Source organism: Cicer arietinum, chromosome 4, assembly GCF_000331145.2.
Source record: "Cicer arietinum cultivar CDC Frontier isolate Library 1 chromosome 4, Cicar.CDCFrontier_v2.0, whole genome shotgun sequence".
NCBI classification, from domain to species: Eukaryota; Viridiplantae; Streptophyta; class Magnoliopsida; order Fabales; family Fabaceae; genus Cicer; species Cicer arietinum.
Genome location: NC_021163.2, coordinates 2,181,534 through 2,203,350, shown reverse-complemented (window position 1 = coordinate 2,203,350; position 21,817 = coordinate 2,181,534). Strand labels below are relative to the sequence as shown.

At 31.8% G+C, this 21,817-nt stretch overlaps 3 protein-coding genes across 5 annotated transcripts in view; all 3 read left to right on the top strand.

Moving 5' to 3' along the window:
• Nucleotides 1-226: 226 nt before the first annotated feature.
• LOC101514011 (BTB/POZ and MATH domain-containing protein 2-like) lies at nucleotides 227-3,670 on the top strand. 2 transcript variants are annotated; one of them, XM_004495176.4, is made up of 4 exons: nucleotides 227-913; nucleotides 1,471-1,819; nucleotides 2,425-2,701; nucleotides 3,211-3,670. In XM_004495176.4, the coding sequence occupies exons 1-4, from the start codon at nucleotides 486-488 to the stop codon at nucleotides 3,387-3,389; spliced, it is 1,233 nt and encodes a 410-aa protein (XP_004495233.1). In that variant the 5' UTR covers nucleotides 227-485; the 3' UTR covers nucleotides 3,390-3,670. The 2 variants fall into 2 exon arrangements, with proteins under 2 accessions (XP_004495233.1, XP_004495232.1); XM_004495175.4 differs by having other exon boundaries at nucleotides 339-913; nucleotides 1,471-1,954; nucleotides 3,211-3,635.
• A 4,499-nt stretch (nucleotides 3,671-8,169) lies between these two features.
• LOC101513678 (protein PALE CRESS, chloroplastic) lies at nucleotides 8,170-11,948 on the top strand. 2 transcript variants are annotated; one of them, XM_073366970.1, is made up of 7 exons: nucleotides 8,170-8,365; nucleotides 8,459-8,532; nucleotides 9,221-9,415; nucleotides 10,118-10,204; nucleotides 10,637-10,687; nucleotides 11,090-11,278; nucleotides 11,423-11,651. In XM_073366970.1, the coding sequence occupies exons 1-7, from the start codon at nucleotides 8,269-8,271 to the stop codon at nucleotides 11,501-11,503; spliced, it is 774 nt and encodes a 257-aa protein (XP_073223071.1). In that variant the 5' UTR covers nucleotides 8,170-8,268; the 3' UTR covers nucleotides 11,504-11,651. The 2 variants fall into 2 exon arrangements, with proteins under 2 accessions (XP_073223071.1, XP_004495231.1); XM_004495174.4 differs by having other exon boundaries at nucleotides 8,175-8,365; nucleotides 11,475-11,948.
• A 4,244-nt stretch (nucleotides 11,949-16,192) lies between these two features.
• LOC140920191 (protein HUA2-LIKE 3-like) overlaps nucleotides 16,193-21,817 on the top strand; it is a 7,012-nt gene continuing 1,387 nt past the window's right edge. Inside the window, exons 1-3 of the mRNA XM_073368070.1 lie at nucleotides 16,193-16,622; nucleotides 18,073-18,149; nucleotides 21,266-21,815. Coding sequence (XP_073224171.1) covers nucleotides 16,500-16,622; nucleotides 18,073-18,149; nucleotides 21,266-21,815 — 750 coding nt within the window. The 5' untranslated portion in view covers nucleotides 16,193-16,499. The remainder of the gene's footprint in view (nucleotides 16,623-18,072; nucleotides 18,150-21,265; nucleotides 21,816-21,817) is intronic.

Here is a 21,817-nt window from a genome sequence, read left to right as displayed (position 1 = left end):
ACGGATCCGCCGTCAAACATGACTAAAAAATTCACTGTCAAGCCTTCGTCAGCTTATTAGCTTCCAAGATCTGCTTATCGTCGATTGACACGTGTCCCAAAATAAAACAAGCCATCCAAAACAAAGCCACCCAAAGCAATCATTTAAACCACGCGCAAAGCCAAGGCGCGTGACATAATCACTTTTCCTTTTCCTATTGTCGGAAAACAAAAGCTTCATCACAACCATCCAAAATTCCTCTTAATTTTTCTCTCTCTTCATTTATCTCCTTCTTTCTCCAAAAATCCAAACCCTAGAAAATTTCCATCTTTTCAAAATCTCACAAATCTTACCCTATATTTTCTCACCAAAATCTCGCCTTCCGAGATAAAGATTATCTACGGATCAATTTCCAACAAATCTTAGATCGCGTTTAGATTCTCAACAATCTCACCCTAATTTCAGTTTCAACACATTGTTTCCGATTCATCTCTTGTTTCTCACGCATGGGTAAGATTATGCGAGAAACATCGCGACCTTCCTCGAATTCATCACCGGCATCACCTTCTTCAGCTCCGGCAACATCATCGTCGACGTCGATAACCGAAACAGTTAAAGGCTCCCACAAGTTCAAGATAACGGGGTATTCATTGTCGAAAGGGATTGGAATTGGGAAGTACATAGCTTCGGAGATATTCTCAGTGGGAGGGTACGATTGGGCAATTTATTTCTACCCTGATGGGAAGAGTTTGGAGGATAATGCAACGTATGTTTCGCTTTTCATTGCGCTTGCTAGCGAAGGAACTGATGTTAGGGCACTCTTTGAGTTGACACTTTTGGATCAGAGTGGGAAAGAGAGGCATAAGGTTCATAGCCATTTTGAAAGGACATTGGAGAGTGGACCGTACACGTTAAAATACCGTGGTAGCATGTGGTTAGTTGTTACTATTAGTCATCACTGAGTTAGCTTTGTCTGAAAAAGATATCATTTTTATAATTTTGATTAATTAAAAAATTATTTTTGTCTAGTTCTGTCCCTAATTTGTGTTTGAGGGTATCGTTTGTAAAGCTTTGCACCTGATGGGTTTTTTGTTTTAAATCACGGGTGATTGATTGTCATGTGCATGTTCTCGAATACCCAATGTTGGATACTTGGAATGATGAAATTTTGAAAGTTGTATGTATTATATATTTATGACTTGAAGATTCTCAAGTGTTTTGAATGCTGTTTGAAAAGGGGGTGAAGGGATTACTAGGGTATTTGTTCCTTTGGCAAGGGGAAGGGTTCGTGTTATTTGATGAGTATCGTCTCAGATTTTTATTTACTTGATGCAAATCATTTATATTGAAATTTATTGTCTTCCATTGAATGTATTTGTTGATTTTGGTTTGGCCAAATATTTCCTGGTAAATTAAATACACGGAACTTTTTTGTGACAAGGAAAGCTGAACAATTTGGTAAGGCTAACTGTTCTAAATTGTGTGTTTCAGGGGATACAAAAGATTTTTCAAGAGAACAGCACTAGAGACATCAGATTACCTTAAAGATGATTGCCTTAGTGTTAATTGTAGCGTTGGTGTTGTGAAGTCACATACAGAGGGCCCTAAAACATATTCAATTGCAATATCACCTTCTAGTATTGGTCACCAGTTTGGGAAGCTACTGGAAGGTGGAAAAGGCAGTGATGTGAGTTTTGAAGTGAATGGTGAAATTTTTGCAGCTCATAAATTGGTACTAGCAGCTCGATCAGCTGTTTTTAGAGCTCAGCTTTTTGGCCCTATGAAAGATCAGAATACCCAGTGTATAAAAGTTGAAGACATTGAGGCTCCGGTTTTCAAGGTTTACATAAATTTTCTTTGTGCTTCGCTGCTTCCTCTTGTTTTGATTTATGTTTGCAACACTGTTGTAAAATATGTTCCGATTATTCTTTTTGTCTCTGTTCTGATATTCACATTGCACTTCATGCTTTTTAGAGTTTTTCCCTAGGTTTTCCCCTTATTATTCTTGCAAACAACATAATGCCCAATACTGCCTACCTCTGGCATTAGTTGGGCGTATTTTCTTAAAATGTGTTTGCAAAAAATATTTTGTGATGTTCTGATATACATATATTTTGTAGTATTCCTCCAATGAGAAGTGAACATATTTTATTGTGTTGGGTTTTTTACTTTTATGAATTGACTATAGTTATGTGTTCCTTTGTTGCTTGGTACCTGTCTGTTGAGTTGTTCCAGCTGGTTTATCTAATTCTTGTTTATAGTTTATACAATTTATTAAAACTTTGGTTAGCCTTTGATTTTATGCAGTTTACGTACATTTACAACGAGCTGTGCTTGTGTTTAATGTGTTTGTGGTATTATTTAGCTTACGGATAAAGCTTAACAATGTGCATATGGAATGTGCAACTTGTCTGCTGTGCTATGCCATGTTTTTCTATTTTGCAGGCATTGCTTCATGTTATATATTGGGACTCACTACCTGACATGCAAGAGCTTACTGGGTTGAGCTCAAAATGGGCAACTACCTTGATGTCTCAACATCTGCTAGCAGCAGCTGATCGGTATGGCTTAGATAGACTTAGGCTGATGTGTGAAGCAAGTCTGTGTGAAGATGTTGCAATAAACACTGTAGCTACAACTTTAGCTTTGGCTGAGCAACACCATTGTTTCCGGCTGAAAGCAGTCTGTTTGAAATTCATTGCAAGGCCTGAAAATCTAAGAGGTTTGTTCTAGTTAATTGGTCTTCTATTTTGTAACACACATACGGCAAAAAAAGAAAAATAAGTGCTGTATTAAGGGGTAATTGGGACATTAAAAGGTATGAAAGTCAGTATGTTGCTATCAATGAAAGTTAAATTCATTAGTGACATTTATGCTTTGTTCATTATTATGTGCCCTTCCGCTTGAACTTGACCAAAAATATGCTGACCTAAATTCATTAATGACATTTAAGCTTTTGCTTTATTAAGGAACTTTTTTATGGATAATTTTTACAAAAAATTACAACTAATTTGTTTATGCAAATCAAGTTTAGTGGCCTTTTTTGTATGTAGTTGTAATTCTTAAACACTATTAATTAGGATTGATAAGATGGCTTTTACAGTTTTACCCAAATTTTTGGTAGATTTATATGGGTTCAATAACAACAAAAAGAATTGTTTGTACCTATTTATTCTTAATCAAGGACTATGATTATGAACTGAAGTATTTTGGTTCCTTTATTTTCTTCAGCTGTGATGCAAACTGATGGTTTTGAGTACTTGAAGGAAAGTTGCCCATCTGTTTTGACTGAGCTTTTGGAGTACGTGGCTAGATTTACTGAGCATTCGGACTTCCTGTGCAAGCACAGGAATGAGCAAATACTTGATGGCAGCGATATAAATGGAAGGCGTGTGAAGCAAAGACTATAGTATGAAAAATGACCAGGTCTCTGTAGAGAACCCTGTTCCACTCACATTAAAAAATTACAGTGAGCCATGGATAAGGGAGATGATAAGCATTTATAGGATTAGTTGAAATTTTTATTTGTTGTTCCTTACTACCTGTCTAGATGTAAATGTAATGTGTTTTGGTGCTGTTGTAGATCTGTCTTGGATAGGTTTCTCACTTTGTCTAATGTGTTTTGTTCTCTCTTGCAGTGTAACTTTTGTCTGAAATGAAGAATATTGACTGTCTTTTTTGTTTGCTTTTACATTTTGATTTGTGCTTTGATATTTCTACATATTTTTCATGAGAGCTACTCGCCTGAAAAAATAGTTTTTGGGAAAACAGAGATGATAACTTTTTTGTGTGAATATTCTTGTGAAGGGTTGTGAAAAAATGGACGGAGGAATTACTGAGGTGTAAAGGCCTTGAGTTCGAAACTACTCAACACAGATAAGTGTGCACGTTCCCAGCATGAAATAAACGCGTCAGTCACTACATGCTATTCCATTTTACCACGATAAGTGTGTAGATTTCTGCATGAGGTTGTGATTTTTTCTCGCATTAAAAATAGGAGCTGACAAGTTGGACTTGCACTGCTGTTATATGCAACTACTCTAGTTCCTGCCTTGAGAACTACTCTGAAAGCACTTAACCCTCTTACACAGTAAAATTTGACCCAATTAATGAAAGTCTTTGTTTCATCATGGATTAGAGGGGGATCTTTTTCCTCAATTAATACTCTCTCAAGATGAGTATGTGCTATAAGATATTTGCGTTGTTGGTGATAGATGCCCCTGGTTCCGGAAGGAAAGTGGCTTGTTTATTGTTCATCTAGCTGAGTATACTAACAATCTGAACATGGCTTGTTTGTATTTCCAAGAGACTGGATTTAGCAAACTGTAGATTAAGTAGCCAAAACAATGAACCCTACTTAGAAAACCGCTTTGTAGTCTGCTTGGACCATTGTCTGATGCTCTTCAGGCGTGGAAGGCCTTGTAGTGAAAAGAAAAGTGATGGAGATTCTTAGCAGCATGGAAAATGCAGAACAAGTAGTATGACAAGGTGGCTTGGAGCAAAGGAGGAAAGGAAATTGTTGCCTACAGGTTTAGGGTGAAAATAGATTACCACTTTCAATAAACAAACCTCTGGTACTAATATCTTTTGCAGCAAGGAAGGATGTAAATGACTCAAATGAGGCTCGTTTACTTAAGAGGTGGACATTTAGAAACTTAGAACTGAATAGCCATGCAACCTCAAAACCCATCATTGTAATTCTTGGTTTGTATAATCTTTGCACTTCTTGTATCTTGGTTAGTGACTGTTAATATATTTTGCCTTTTGAAAAGAAAATATTATGTTCGTAAAAAATATAAAAATTCATGCATATAAATCTTTTATTTGAAGATAAATCAATAAGATGGAAATGTAATTGACTGTTTGACCGGTATTACGCATATTTTTATTAAGTAAACTCTCGCTTAACTCCCCGAAAGTGACATGTGTTGTCAGTTGTCACTAACATTCCTTGAAAGAAATAAAAATATTTTATAGTCTTTAAATTAATATTATGTTAGTCATTTAAGTCTTTGTCATCAACTGTCTTTCTATTTTCTATTTGTGTTGTTGAATTGTCAATTTTTTTACTTAACACACTCTTATGTAACATGAGGGTTAATATTTATTGAGTCCAATTTGATTTCCAAAAAACAAAATGAAAGTTAACTAAAACATAATCATTTTCTTTAAATTGAAAGAACTCTAACCCTTATTTCTCTAAACACATAATAATCATGAAAGCAAATCCACCCAATCCTTCTATAGTTGAAAAAGATACACCCACTTATTAGAATCCTAGATTTCACCAAATTAATTACTTATATTTTCATCACCCCTTTTATTAATTTCCTTCCACTAACTTTGTGTCAATTCCTACTTTTTATTTTCTTGGCTTTCCCAGTTTTTTTTTTTAATTAGGATGAAAAAATATGTGACGAAGTTAATTTAAAATTACAATTTTTATTATATTTGAAGATCAATTAATGTATTCTACATTCAATTAAAAACCAATTTGTCAATTAATTATTTTTCTATATTGAAAGAAAAGGACCCAACGATGGAGGAATATGGATTACAGCACTTTTAATTTGAAGAAGATGATTATATATTATTTGCTAGCATGACTATCAATTTGGTTTAAAGAAATATGAGTTTACATGCTACCTAAGTGTCAAATGTTTGAAAAAATATGATAACTTATTAATATAAACAAAAAAATAGAAAAGTAATTGACGTAAAATCTTAAATAATTAACTAATGTTAACTCAAGTTTTTGTTTCTTTTGGAGACATTTCAAACATCACATGTCACTTTTATTAGAGTACAATTTCCTCTGACATCTTAAAAACTCTTCAACAAGCTTTTTTTTATTTAATATTTTTTCAACTTTAAACTATACATGCGAATGAAATTGATGCAGAAGTACAATGGATTTGGATATATGGTCGGAAGATTTCTTATTTTCAGTTACCCACAATTGCTATTTAAATGTTTTTTAACAAATTAAAATTCTTGACTCACGCTCAATGAAAATGAATTCGATTTCTAGTTGTTCGCATGTATATTTATGTTGAAGATTTATTTGCATATTTGAAGAGTTTATCCAATTACCTTTTCCTAGTCACGTATTGATGTTTTTGAAAACCGAATCTAAAAAAAGTAGGTCTTTAATAAAAAATATAATTTTAATAATTATAAATTATTTTAAAATATTATATTTTTACCAAATAAAATATACAAAATTTAAACTATTTTATTTAAATTTATTAAATTATGTAAATTATAAATAACTTTTCAATTTAATATTAATTTTTTAACTATTTAAAAAGATTCATTTTTGTAATATCTTTTGAAACAAATTCATAACTTTTAAATATACTGTCAAATAATCACATTTTAATCACACATTTTTAATTATATTTCGTAACTTTCAAAAATAATATCATGTAATATATTAAAAAAAATTAAATAACAATATTTTTAATTATCTTTTTGTTGTTAAAACAAATTTCTTTGGTATGACAATTTTTTTGTGTGGACTTATTCATTAACTAAAAACTCTTTCAATAAAATTTAGTGGAATGAATCATTTCCTCTGCAATCAATTAAATTTTATTGGAGTTGGATATGTATTTGATTCTATAGAAACCATGGTTTAATAAAGTTTAGAATTTCACGCAACAAAAATTCACAAAAATTGAAAAGTACTGCGGTTTGTGGCAAGTGGCAAAAGAGTAAAAGGGTTTCTAGCTTTGTTCTCTTCATCTTTCTAATGGCTGTCAAAATGGTAAGGTATTTTTGTTTCTTTGTTTATGTTTATATTTTTTTGTACCAATTTATAGAAGATTTGGTTGGAAGAGAAATAACAGTTGAGCTGAAGAACGATTTGGTCATCAGAGGCACATTACGATTTTGTGAAGTTTAATATTGGAATTTTACATGTTGAGCCAAAAGCATTTTAATTGATGCGAGGATTAGTAATTAGCAAAATCATTCATATAAGTCATTTTTTAGAAATTTTGTTTTTGTTTCTATTAGTAATCGTAGTAGTTTTTGTTTTTATTTTTAGAAATTTTGTGGTCTTTTTTGTAGGATAAATTAATTTTGCGATGCTTTACGTATATAGTAGGAAACAAAATCAAACAAATTCCTTGTTAATAATACTAGTACTAAATTTTTTGCTGCTTACTAGTATGTTAGTATAAGTTTGGTAATAAAAATGGGAGCGAAAAATTCATAAACAAAGTTTGTTGCTGAAATTGTATATTTTTTAATTAATGGGAAAAGAAAAAGAAAACATAAAACAAGAATCAAATGGAGTAGAGCACCAAATCTGAACCTCCTGATTTGAAGAAGGGCCAAATTGTAAGTATATAGTGAACATAAAATAAGTAAAGTTCATTGATATTTTAGTTTAATATATTATTTTCTATTGAATAATGTTAGGTTTTCGTGACTTATCAAATTAAAATTTTGTATTTTCTTTCTATTTCCATAAATATTCATAATTTTAGTATAATAACACTCATTCAATATTCAAAATATTAAAAAGCACAAAATTTTATCTCCTCTTTATATAAAAAAATTATCTCATCTTTTATATAAAAAAATATCTCCACAAGTTAAAAGACAAAAATCACCTAAAATTGAATATAAGCTAAATTACATTTGTGGTCCTTAACTTAATTTCAGGTAACGTTTTAGTCATTTATTTTTTTTTTTCGACTTGGTCCTTTATTTTAATTTTAAGTGACAATTTGATATTTTATGTTTTAAAATTTCAACAATGTTATCCTTTTTTATACAAAAATTAAAAAAAAATTCAATCAAAACTCATAAAATTAATTATATTCTTCAATATAATACAAATTTCATCAAATTCATAAAGCAAATCTTCAAATAAACTCATATTTCCATACTTTATTTGATATTTTTAGAAATAAAATGATTAAATTGAAAAGAAGAAAAAGATAAAAGACTAAAACATTACCTGAAATTAAGTTAAAGGACGACAAATGTAATTTAGCCTTGAATATGTAATTTCTATACACTATAGTCGTAGTAGATAATCAATTTGAGTAAAAAAAATTTGATAATCAATTTCTTTGTTTACCCAAAAATTGTAAGTTCATCGAAGAAAGAATAATCAATTTTTTTAAGGGAAGTCCCAGATAATCACTGCGTTGTCTTAAACCCCTCTCTCTCTCTCTATATATATATATCCCCTGCACGAGTTAATGCGCCTTTTTCACTCAGTGAGCCAACTCAAAGCAAGGGTTTAACTCACTCACTCATTTCCGTGTGGGGATGAATCTCCTCTCTCTAACCTCAACTTCTCTCTCCTTCCTTCCCGCTTATTCTTCATCTTCTTCTTTTTCATCATACAAGTTCACATCCAGCGCAGGTTAGTCTCTGCCGCCACATATTTCAATCATGTTCACTCTATTTCATAGACTCTCTCTTTCTCAAAATTGATTATTTTGATTTTTGCTCTCAGTTTTAAGATGTGTCAATAAGGAAAAGGAAGAAGAGGTTCTTCTAGAAGGAATGCCTTCTCATTATTATGATGATGTATGTATGCCTTCTTATCATATCATTTCTGCTTTTACACTTATTGCTTATGCCTAATTAAGCTCAACTTAATAGCTTATCATATAATCTATTTCTATAACAAAAGATAAAATGAACTCAAATTGTTTTCATATCTTATCTTTGAGAGTTTATGGAAATAAGCATGGACATGTAGTATGCCACTAGTAGATAAGCCCTCTGAAACAGTAGATTTGATAGCTCAAATAAGCCAATTTAAACAAACACCTTTATGTAACAACTTTAACTGAAGGTCTTTCAGGAATTATTTTTTTGTTCTTAAAGGGTTGTCACTATTGTTAAATCATCCCTCCTTAATTGGATTTTTTTAGTACTGTCTATTTATTTCGTTTTTTGTTCTCAGCTTGTTACTATTTATTCTTCAATTTTCTTTGAATTTCCCTGTTTAGTAATTTGAAGAAGATTATCGTATCTTTAATGCCCGGCATAATTTCTGATTTTCAATTCTGTTTTCTTTTGTATAAGTATAAACTATCATGTCAAAATGTAGAGCGGATGAGTGGACAGTTTTCTTCTTGGTCGACGAGTAAGAATTGTAAAAGCCTTGTGGTATCAGTGTGTCTATTGGCGTGCATGTATGCTAGCTTGTGAAACCAAATTTGTTGGAAGGTTTTATTTGGATAGATTTCATTAACCTTATTTAGGATAGGAATGGCAAGCCCGACAACGTGAAAAGACCAAGGAGTTGCATCAAAGACGCAGAGAGGAAGAGGAGGAAGAAGAGAGAAAGATTGAAGAGTATCGTGAAGTTGGAATGCGATTGAAAGGATACCCTGAAGAAGATGTTAGAAAAGCACGGAAATTGGTATCAAGCTTCATAAGAGCCGCCGAAGAAGTAGAAGAGGTAGTTTCTTAGTGCTGCAATGCAATATCCTAATTAATTGTTGTGCAGATAAAATATTTCACCATGATCAAGTTTGTATTTCAAAATTATAATAAATTTACACCTGATTAGTTAATTTTTCATGAAAATGATTTTGCATGATGTACATGGATAAATATCTAGGGCTTACCTTGATAAAATGTTGTTTAAACAACCTTAAGCATGAAATGATTTTTTGTTGATCACATGAGGGGTCATCTTGCTTTTCTGGCCAGCATCAAGAACCTAATTTACTGCAATTGACATACTTTGTCACTGTAACTAACTATAATATGGAATTTAAGTAAATAGTGATGTAGTTCACATTTGAAAAAGTGTAAATAAAGAAAAACAAGAAGAAAAGGAAATAGAGGTAAGTCTGTTATGTCAAACATGGCCTGCATCATCATACCCCTTCTTAACATGTTTTTTGCATAAAAAATTTCCTCCGCTCCAATTATATACAATTAATGAAAAGTGACCCAAGTTGTTAATTTACTATTTACTTGTGTATCTTTGGTGCATATTAAAAGAGTAATATTATAAAGAAAATATTTTAATTCTAGATGGTAAAAGCCTTTTTTTCCTTTTATTTGTTTATGTAGTTCTGTGTATGTTATTTTTGAAGGGTCACTGGCATTGAATGAATATGTTGTGTTACTAACTGATCTTTTTCTCTTGTAGAAAATTGAGGAAGCTGCTGAAAGAGGAGAACTTACTGAACTTGTTTTGATGGTCATATGGAATCGCCTTGATCTTGCCCGGCGTGATGTAAGTTGTTATTTTTGTTTTTGAAATGTTCTAGGTAATCGGATTTAATTTTCTGATGAACAGAGTTGAAGACAGTAGCATATATTTCTTACCATTTTTCAATAAGCTGATCCTTTGACTGTAAATCATCGGTCACAGTATTTACGGTAATCATTTTCATCGTAGAGGACTGTGTCCCTAGTTACCGAAGTTGGGATTAAGACATCACTAATCCAAATAATGTATTATCATGATAGACTTATGAATCAAAGTGTGATTTTGTTTTCTCCTTTGTATCCATCTATCTTGAACGTGATTATTACAATTTGAAAGGGACTGTCGGAATTGAAACTCAGAATTTGTTGTGTTTATTTAAAAAATAAGTCTGTAATTTTTTTCATCCTCTTTCTCGGATTATCTTGTTTTATACATTATCTTATCACCTATATACAGGATGAAAAGGATGCTATAAGAAGTCTGGATCTTCTATATAGAAGAGTTGAGGTAATAACTGCCCCTTTTTGTTTAATGCAAAAACATAAGCATTTGGTTTGTTTTCCATTTTTTAAAATACATTGGATATTTTAGACCTTTTCCTTCCCATACGGATGCTTGCATCAACTTTCATATTGGCTTCTTTTTGAAACAGTTCTACCATATTTTATAAGGGAAATGCTCTTTGTCATGAGCAGATATCTCACGACTTCTGATGAATGAATTTAATTGGTTAATATCTGTCCACTTCCGCTTTTTTATTTTTCGTCAAATACAGAGGTTATTGTTTTTCAATCCTATAAAAAACTGACACCTTACCATTCATGAGTTTCGTGAAAAGCTCTTTCATTCTAAATATCACTTTTCATTTTAGAATAGCTCAATCTTAATACCTTTTTGTTTTGATTGTAGACCGAGATCTTGAAACAAGAAGCTACCCCTGCAATGAGATTGCTCAATGATCTTTTGATTATGTATGATGGCTTTGATTTTGACGAGTGGCTAAGGAAATGCAAAAAGATCATGACCGATACATTTCCACGGGAGGATCCATATTCCATTCTTCTTCCACCTGGATTTGAGTCATTTGACATAGATAAGGTAAGTTGCATCAAATTAAAGGGATTAGATCTAAGTCAATTGATGTCCAATAGCTTCTATAAGTTTGTGTTTCTTTCTTTCTCTGTAGTAACTTATACAGTTGTTTGACATAAATATTTGATACCTTCGAGGATAAAATCGTAGGTTGGGCTTCATATCTGTTTGAATCCTCTAATAAATTTTTTGCTGGTGTCAGCATCATGGGCCGTGGCGACCGCCACTTGAAGTTGATGATAATACTCTTTTGAGGGTGGACTTTGTAAGGGAGGTGGATGAATTGCTGCAAGAGGTTCGTTTGGAACAGAATGAAGTAGAGAACGAAGAAGGATTTGATCCTGAATCTGTTGCAAATAGATTAAAACAACAGGAGAAGCAGCAAACAATACGCCAAGTAGAATCTCTGCTAGATTTAGCCATTAGTTTGAAATGGTAGTAGCTATTTGATCAAAACAATAATTTTGATTAGAAATTAGTATGCAGTGTATTTGCAGTCCAAGTAGCTCCATGGTGTTGTATTTTTCCCCCTTATACAAGGATGTAAAAAATTAGTACCAACATAAAAGGAGTCGACCTCTTCTCCATTTCTAACACAAATGTAGGTATGTCAATTTTGGGCGATCGTGTGTATTTCAATTTAGAGGAATGTTTGAATTGTGTTTTTGAATTTTTATTTTATACGTCTATCTAAATGTACACGTGGGTGTTCTTGTGTTAAAAGTGAAATGAGTGTACAATAACATAGACATATCAAGGGAAGAATGAGTTGAACAATAATTTAAAGCTAAAATTCATGTGACAAACACTTCAAACTTCATATATAAACTATTCTGTCTAACAATATAATCATACATAAATTACTCTATATTAAATTCATTTTTAATTAAAATCAATTCATTCAACAATATTTACTTACTCACTCTGAGTTTGATTGATTTGACCAATGTTAGTTGGATAATATCAATGCGTTGGAATCAGACCAGCATGTTGAGTCGGAAGTTAGTCTCACTGAGATGTGGAATCTCAATCACTCTGAACTATAATGCGCCAATATTTCTCTTATCAAACGCACCATTAATCCTAATGGCCTTCGCCTGCCATCTTACTCACCATCTCCTCATATGATTTTTATTCTCCAAGATTCTGTTAAATTAAGATAATTAGATTACCAATGTTAGTTCCATTCAATAGAAAATTAAAATTATGTATATTTCTCATAATCACAATCAATCACCATAATTTTGTAAAGTTATAAGTTGTAGTTTTTGTAAAAACATGTGGTTCATTATGATAAGTTATAAATTATCAGTCACGTGAAGCAAGTTTTCATGATCACTTTTGCATAAACTCTTGCAAATGCTTTTGACCTACACTATAGCGAAGTCACTCAAATCAAGTTCAATGAAAATCGTGGTCCTTTGATTCTCCCTCTATCTCATTCACACTCTCGTCGGACCGACCCAACATATGTTGAGACTTAAAGCAAAATATTATTTAAGACATTTTTAAATTAATAATAATATTTTATTAAAATTATTTTTTAGTATTAAATTCTTATTTTATAAAGTAGGTTGATATATTTCTTTTTATTGTTTGGATATATTGTGGTGGAGCTTAACCAATTTATTTATAGGGTGAAATGTTTTTTTCCTTCTAAATAGTCTAAATTAACTATTAAAAATACTAGAACTCCAAAATAGCTATTAAATTAAAAACAATAAGATCTCTAAAATTCGATTATGTGAGATTTCGATCTCAAAAAGTGATCACAACTACTACTATAAAAAAAAAAAACAATTAACATTTGTTGTGAAATATTTAAATATAAATCTAATAAATGAGACCTAATTTTAAATACAAATATTATAACAAAAATTAGAGACCTAAGACCCTATTTTTATTAGTCTAAAGTAAGGCCGACCATTTCATTGCCAATGTTGCATGATATAATCACCATGTTATATATGTAATGTAGTGTGTTGAGCTGGCTATATGGTAAAATCAATAATCAATAACTATCAATAAAGACAATGTCCAATTTTGGTATACTCAACTTTCTTCCATTCATATTGATTACATTAACTTTTTCTATTTAATTAATATTATTCTAAATTTAACTTTAAAAAAACTATCAATATCTCAATTTATTCGATAAAAAATGGACAAAATTAAATAAAAAGTAACCTTCACTAAAAGATAATAACAAAAGTAAATTAATAACATTATTGCTTTATATAGACAAAATAAAACAGTATTAAAATTTAAGGTATGATCGTATCATTATAAATCTACTAAATTTCGTCAAAATTTTGTAGTCAAACATATTTAGATAATACCAGTACTAAGATGAGTGGTATTGACAAAAAAATATTATTAAATTTTGAAATCATCCCTAATATATATAAAATCAAATATGATTTAATTTTAATTTAATATAAACAATTTTATTATTTATTAATGTTATTATTATTATTTATAGTAAAATTTTAAATTAACAATACTAGTACGTCATCATAAATGATAAAAGAAGTCAATAAGACTCAAATTTTGAGAATCTAATAAGTATAAACATTAATTTTTGAGAGATGAAGTGGATTTCTAGATAAACATATTTGCAACATAGTTTTGTAAACATGTGCAAATTTATCATAAACGATAGAAGAAGTCAACAAGGCTCAATAGTTGAGAATCAAATGAGTATAAATATGAATTTTTGAGAGATGAAGGGATCTCTGGACGAATATAATGTGATATGCATGATGATTTGTTCTTCTATGACTCAATTCAAATTTTCTCACAATTTTTTTTATTTTTATTTTATAAATTACCTATATTTTTTTAATTGTCGTAGCCCATCCTATAGCTCATTAGTCTAGTATGCCCCAACCTCATTTTCAATGTGGACTAAATACACCGAGCCAAAAAGACTCGTTCATTTTTTAGTCTCCTTTTTTAAAACACAATCTATACTAAAATGTGGATCAAATGAGACTGACCTAATCGACTGAGTTCATTTTAACAGCTCTACTGTGTTAGAACACGAGCATCATAAACCAAAAATATTCTTCTCCATGCACAATGTCTTTTTGATTTGGTAGCCTTCTCCTAGTGGCGCATATCCCCTTAATTTTTCCCTTGGCATTGCTCCACTCCCCTTTGGTCCTTCCTTTGTCTCCATTATTTTTGTTATTTACAAAATCAAATGAGAGAGACCCGCACCAAAGACTAATGAAGAGTGAAAGTATATCCTTTTAGAATGTAAAAAGAATGTAAATCCCTTTGTAATGTTCAGTAAATCCTAAAGTTTTTCTCTTTTAGATCGAGCAAAAAATAATGTAAAAAGATTGAGATAAATAATTAATCAATTTTTTTGAATTCAATTTTCAAAAAGAAATAATAAAACACTCAAAATTAAATATAAAATGTGATATAGTTTTAAAAAAATACTCGCATTCTAGAATTTAACTTTCAAACAAAACCATTGTACAAATTAATTTTCCTTAAATTTTTGAATGTGTTGACATTAATTCAAAAAACACAGTTTTAAAAACAATGAACTACAATGCTCGGGTTGAGAATATGGAGGAAAGGTAATGCATGAGTTTTGGGGGATTGTAAAAGAGTAAAATAGAGAAAAATGGCATACTGTGGCGAAAAACATAGTTTTGAAAATTTGATAATTTAATGATTTGGTCAAATATAAAAAGGAAAATATATATTTTCAAAAACCAATATATTAAACTTAACTAATAAGCAGAAAAAAAGTCACAATAGTATTTACTTATATAAAATGTAAATTAAAGCATGACAAAAAAAAAACATACAATAGTTTTTTTTTAAAAAAAATTAGAGTTTGACAATGTTTTAAATAATCAAATTAATCTATATGTGACATATTACTAAATTGTTTAACAACATCTTTTTTAATGTAATCAAATAATTTATTTGCAAGGAATTGATCCTCTTTTTTATTTATAAGTTTAATTTTTATAATTTTTATTGTTAATAAAAATTTCTTTATAATTATTGAAGAAAATAGAATAATCAAAATATCACGAATAAATGTCTTGCTTCTATTATTTTTTTACAAAACAAACTTATTTACAATAGTTAAATATAAAAATGTACCAACTTATTAAAGGAAGGTAGTAGCATGACCACCCTCTCATACCTTATTTGAGATATTGTTTCTATAGAGAATGAAAGACGAATATTTGTGATTGATATATATTTAATTAAAAGATTATTTAAAAAATATAAATTAAATTGATTTAATTTGTAGAATGATGTTATGTTTTGAATGTTAAGTTAATTTGTACTGCTAGCAACATATTCTACAATTAAGGTCGGCTAATAACAACTCTCTATCATTCACATTTTAACATATTCTCTTCTATTGATTAAAGTTCACACGATTTTTATTTAAATTTGGTGAAATCTATATAAATTTCAACTAATAAAAAAAATGTCTTAAACAGAATGAGCTGCTAACGTTATTTTTCTCCAATATATTTAATGAATTCCTACATATCAAAAATATTTTGCATTATATAAAGAAAACTAAACCCCATTTTTAAGTTGGAGGACTATCTTTCCTTCGTTACCTTTCCTTAAACTCATAAATTTTTTTCAAAACCCTTTTTACTCTCCTAAACTTTCAAATAGAGCTTAAAAAATGTGAGTGTGTGGAGGGATATGAAAGTTGTGGGGTGAGATAGCAGCAATACTACATCACATCCAATCTAACTAAGCCCATAAAAACCTCAAAATGGGTACAAGGCCCATTAATTTAGTCCACTATCAAGTCACGTGCACCGAACCAAAGTATCTAATAATGAATGAAAGAGACACTGTCAGCACTTAGCGCACGTTAGCCCACTTCAAGGAAAACCAGGAGCCCATGCTCCTTGCGCACCCTAGCAGCTTCCACCTAACCAACTCATATCTCTCTCAAAAAACCACTTGCTCAAAATCTTTTCAAACTCTCTCTCTCTCTTTCTCTGTCTCTCTGTCTCTCTCTCTCTCTCCAAATTAGGGTTTTCTTTCGCACACTCTCTCGCTCCTTCTCAGACCAATTTTCATTCCCCCGATCTCTCTCCTAATTAGGGCTTCAATGCCTGCCAATTCCATAGGTGAATTCAACACAGTGCCAATCCGTTCCATTAAACAACGATTTCGGCATTCAATTCACTTCACATCACAATAGCGCCGTCGGATTCCTCCGATGGCCCCTAGCCGTAGAAAAGGCGGCAGCAAAGCAGCGGCAGCCGCCGCCGCCGCTCGTCAATGGAAAGTCGGCGATCTCGTTCTTGCTAAAGTTAAGGGGTTCCCTGCATGGCCTGCCACGGTAACTGTTTTTTTCTATCCTGCAATTTTTATGTTTAAAAGTTTGTTTCTTTCTGTTGATTGTTTAGTTTTTGATGTAATTTTTCACACTGCATGTTGGTGGACTTTAGAATTATTGGTTCAGTGTGTTGTGATTATTCATTGTTTTTGCGGATCCTACCCTTAGACCTAATTTCTTATTCATGGATTTTACTTTCTTTTTTATTTCTTATGAAAAAAGTACTGCAAACTCAAATAGGGTTTTAATTAGAGAAAGTAAACTTCTTATTCGTTTGGTAACTGTGACAATAGGCTGAAATCACCTCCTGCTTTGAGATCCCCATCGCTATCCATGTCCACTTGGGGAAAATAACGATGTATAGTTAACTATATGTTTGGTAATATTTAAAATTTAAGGTAAAGAATTTTGAATAAGTTTTTTTTGGGGTAAAAATGATAATGATAGATTGGAATTTCCGTTTCTCATCAAGTTTGGTAAAATGGAAAAATATTTAGGTTATTTCACATTATGCAACCTTATTGATAATCTGAAGGTAGATTCAAGTTCCAAGAATTAAAAAGCTCCTATTTTCAACCCAATTCCCATGTGATGTGAGGATACAGAGGGATTATCTTAGACATGATTGGGTTGAGAGTATGGGAGAGGAAAAGGAACAGCTAAAATAAAGAAATCACCCTTGACTTGGACACTAGTTAGTAGTTAAGGAAATTTGTAATTAATTGAAGTAGTTAAGGGAATTTGTGATTAATTGTAATGAAAACATAGACAAAAGAAAAAGTGGGGCAGTGAGTGATGAAAGCACAAGTGTCACAGAAGAAAGAGTGCAAGATTTCGCAATGTTACCCTATGCTTGTCTGCATGCGCATACAGACAAAATGAGTGAGAAAGAGATGAAAGCATGAGTGAGGAGAGATTGCACGACTTAATGTTACCCTTGTTACAATTATTGTAAGTTTTACCCTTCAATTAAGTGACTGTAACTCTCGTAGTTTTTTAATTCTCTAAACATTACATTTTTTTCTTCAACTCCAATTTCACCCTTTCATATCTTTCAACTTCTGACCTGACACATTATAAGTGTGTCTGTGTTGACAGTGGAGTGGTTCAGAACTGATTTTGCTTCCAAATTTCTGTTTGACTAGAAGTGATCAAAAGTAGTTTTTGCGTCTGGTTGAAATATTTGCTCCAAGTTTTACTGTTTTACATCATACATCACACTTGCTTTTAGAGTAACAATGTCAAAGTGCTAATTACTTTATTTCAATTCAATTTTTAACCAAATTGATCTTACATAATTAAATTAATTCGAATTTACACTTGTTAAATGCAGACCCCCCAAACACACAATAGATATAAGAGAAGTAGGACTTTTGGTTAAAAATCTGATTGGAAGAAAGTGTGTTTTTTTCTCATATATCATTTGACATTTCAAGTTCGTTGCTTGTTGCAGGTCAGTGAGCCCGAGAAGTGGGGTTATTCTACTGATTTGAAGAAAGTGCTGGTTTACTTTTTTGGAACCCAACAAATGTAAGTATGCTTATAACGATTGATATGAAAATGTAAAATGTTTAGCAATTGAAAATACCATTTTCATCTTTTGTAGTTAAGGAAATTCAAATTTAGTTTAATGAATATATGATAGCCATAGTATTATGATGGCTTATGGATGCTTGCTAGTAAATTTCAATCGTGGTATTTCTTTAATACTCAATTATTGGTATTTATGGTAAGTTGTTAGGTGGTGTTATACTGTTATTAATGTGTTCCCTTCTTTACTGACATTATTTCTAGGAGCTTGACTAGCCTGATTTGCGTATAAAGGCTTATGGTGTTTGTAGGCATGGCTGATTGCCCTCTTTAGTGTGGACAATTGTATTATATGAGAATGAGAATACATTTTCATTGTTTTATCTTTGCATTGTAAAAGACTATGGTTTTGAGTCATCATAGGCTACATAAGGAGACAATGCCTGTTGAGGAGACGGGTATGCATACCTTAGCTAGCTTGAAGTTACATGGCATTTATATATTTTGAATATTTTAAACTGTTACAAACATTTTCTGTTGTTTGTTGTACTAATCATAGCAACTATTAACTAAGACATGCTCTGGTTATGGGAGTCAGCTTGCCAGACAGTTAGGCCAGCTTTACAAATATCACTAGGACTCGATTTATATAAGCGTGTGACTGTTTTAATAATTCATTTTAGCTTATCGATAATATGTCATAGAGGTAAAAAATACAAATGTTAAGAGGTTCTTATCATAGTTTTGAAAACCCGACTGGATCATCTTGTTGAACCAAACCACCTCATATAAATAAAAAATAGTCAGAATTGCATAACAGTACTCAACCCAAGAAAACTGGCCAGCCTCTGGACTGATACAAATGTTAGGCGGTTCATCTTGTTCTGCAACTTCATTACTCTATCTGAATTGGCCCATTATAAGCTTGGCCATGAACTTCTGCTGACTTGCAACTTCAATTTTGATAGACTACCTTGTAGCGTTTTGTAGCGGCTGTATACTTGGGAAATATCAATGTCTCTGATGCCATAGACTTGTAAACAAAAGAGGCATTGGAGTAGGATTAGGCTCTTTTGTGGACCCTATATGGTATTTTTGTAATTGTAACCAATGTTGTCTAATTTCCAAAGGAACCATGATGCTTAGGGTGGAAATAGTGCCAATATCAACTTCAAAAAGAAAAATGAAAATACGGGTGAGTCACACCAACCCACCTGTTTACACACAACTTACCGCGCTCTCTGCCATGGCTTGCTCACACATCTTTGGTGCATGGCTAACTTAAGGAAAACTCAGTTTTCTTTTTGTGTATTCTTTCTTTGACGAACTGCATTTTTGTGTGCTTTGTTCTTTATTTCCTTTTTTAAGCCTTTCATCTCTTTTCTCTTCCTCTTATATTGTTCCATACCACTCTCTCCATCTCTCTCTATTCCTCTGTAAACTTTGTGACTTTCCAAGTCTCTATTCTCTGGATAAAATATGATTGATGTCTGATGGTTTTTTGTTCTCTTTGTTTTTATTTTATTATCATTGTCCAGTTGTTCCTTTTTTCTCTTTGTTCAAATGTTTTCCCCCCTCTATTTTACTCACTTTGTTGACCGAATGTAGAATATTTGTTACTGAAATTTATATTTTTGAGAAATTTGGTGTGAGAAGATTATGGAAAGAGAAAGTTAAATAAAGGTAGAATTTGAGAGAAACTTTTGAATTCCGAAGTCTTTGCTTAAAACTGATTACATGAGTACAATATTTACGAATCAAGTAAGAATTGGAACTGTAACTGACAATCATATCAGTTAGAACTAATCTACATTAAGCAGCTTAGTATGCAAAACAGTAAGCCCAAGGACCATTCTGCTAACAGAAACAAGTAAAACAACAAGAGGAATACAAGTAACAGAAGTCAAATGCACACAACTATACCTCTAAAATTACCAAGAGTTAGCTTGTCAAACACCCTGTGTTTGTCACAGAGGGAATAAACCTTTCGGCATCTGATATGCCTCCCTTAAATGGCGCTAATATGTTACTCCACACACTTCCCCTTTGTTTTCCCTGTGGCATAATATATAAGGTTACCCCAGCTTTAGTACTCTTCAAAATACACTCATGATGGGTACATAGTAGATGGACATCCTTCTCAATTAAGGGCAGTTTTGTTAGGTGGTATTGAAATATTGCATGATTTGAGAGTCATTCTCAAGGTTCTTGACGGGGATGGCCCAGTCTACAACGCCACATACAGATAAATGAGGCAGGATCATATTCAATTTGTTAATTATGTACAGGAATTGATTCTGTTGCAATATTTATTAGAAATTAGAATAATAAAATTCCAAATAGGCGAGAAAATGATTATGGCAAGGGAAAAAGTTGTTTATAGTGGTAGAATAAGTATTTCGGAGTTGAATTTGTAATCTTAAATCTGTTATTCCATCAACTAAATGGTAAGAAGCAGCACTTGAGGTTGGTACTAGTATTTTATAGTTCAGTATTGTATTTGTATTTGTATTTTTTTCGAGTGAGGTGGAGTATGCTTTTAACAGATGCATTTTATGTTGGAGATTTATGAAGAATAATTGTGTGGCAGAGTGTTGCACGATTTTGAAAAACGTCTGGTAATAAATATTTGAAATTTTAAACTGAATGGGGGAGGATTGTTTAAGCAAATTGAATTTTGAAATTAGCGGTTTATTTATCAAATTTGAGAATTGCAGCTCGTTTTTTGCCCTCAAATGATAAATTAGTTTGGATTTGATTGAATTGGTTTAGGGTTAAAGTTGATCAAATGCACTTTTGATGGAAGGATGTAATTTAAATGTGACCTGATGGGCTAAAAAGATAATATCAGGAGGTGAAGTTTGAAAGTCTGTATCTTCATTGGCGATCTAATTTAAAAATTGGCCATAGTTTTGATAATTCTTAAGCTGAATTTGCGGGTCTTATCGGAAACTCTTTATGTTTGTTGCAATGTAGATTGCTATGTAATTTGAGCACTGACAAAGTATGTTTTTTTCTGATAAAAGTAATGATTTTTTATTTTGAAGCTTTTCGTCTCCTGCTTATGATCTAGTTTCCCCCTTGCACATGACACCTTACATCTTTTGTGTGTGCAGCGCTTTCTGCAATCCTGCTGATGTCGAAGCATTTACCGAGGAGAAAAAACAGTCACTTGTGAAACGTCAAGGAAAGGGTGCTGACTTTGTTCGTGCTGTGAAGGAAATTGTTGATAGTTATGATAAATTAAAAAAAGAGAGACAACTTGATGAACCTAACTGTGGTGGCAATATTGCTGATGCAAATCTTTCAAATCCATTGAACTCATATGACAAGGATCAGATCGATGCTCCTGAGTTCACACCTACATTACCTATGAAATCTTCAAATTCTGTTATTGACAAACATGAGTTAGTATGTCCAACTGAGGATGACTCAGCTTGTGAATTGAAGGATCAATCTCATAATATTAAGGAGACATCAAAGGAGCTTACTAATAATGTTCTTTCTGTACAATTGTCGAAGCCAGTTACTTACTCTTCTCGAAAGAGATCTGCTGGCGACTTATGCCCCCAAGGCTTTGTAACAGATAGACATATGCCAGTACGAAGGTCTAGAAGCTCATCGCGGGTCCAAAACTTTATGAATCCTTGTAATGACAGTGGAAAGAG

Bases quoted from the DNA above. Each gene is read 5' to 3' on its own strand.
- LOC101514011 (XM_004495175.4), top strand. From the start codon at position 486: ATGGGTAAGATTATGCGAGAAACATCGCGACCTTCCTCGAATTCATCA. The intron at 1,955-2,424 runs GTTTTTCCCTAG...TCTATTTTGCAG, and splicing joins TGCACTTCATGCTTTTTAGA to GCATTGCTTCATGTTATATA. The intron at 2,702-3,210 runs GTTTGTTCTAGT...TATTTTCTTCAG, and splicing joins AAGGCCTGAAAATCTAAGAG to CTGTGATGCAAACTGATGGT.
- LOC101513678 (XM_004495174.4), top strand. From the start codon at position 8,269: ATGAATCTCCTCTCTCTAACCTCAACTTCTCTCTCCTTCCTTCCCGCT. The intron at 8,533-9,220 runs GTATGTATGCCT...TATTTAGGATAG, and splicing joins CTTCTCATTATTATGATGAT to GAATGGCAAGCCCGACAACG. The intron at 10,205-10,636 runs GTAAGTTGTTAT...ACCTATATACAG, and splicing joins TTGATCTTGCCCGGCGTGAT to GATGAAAAGGATGCTATAAG.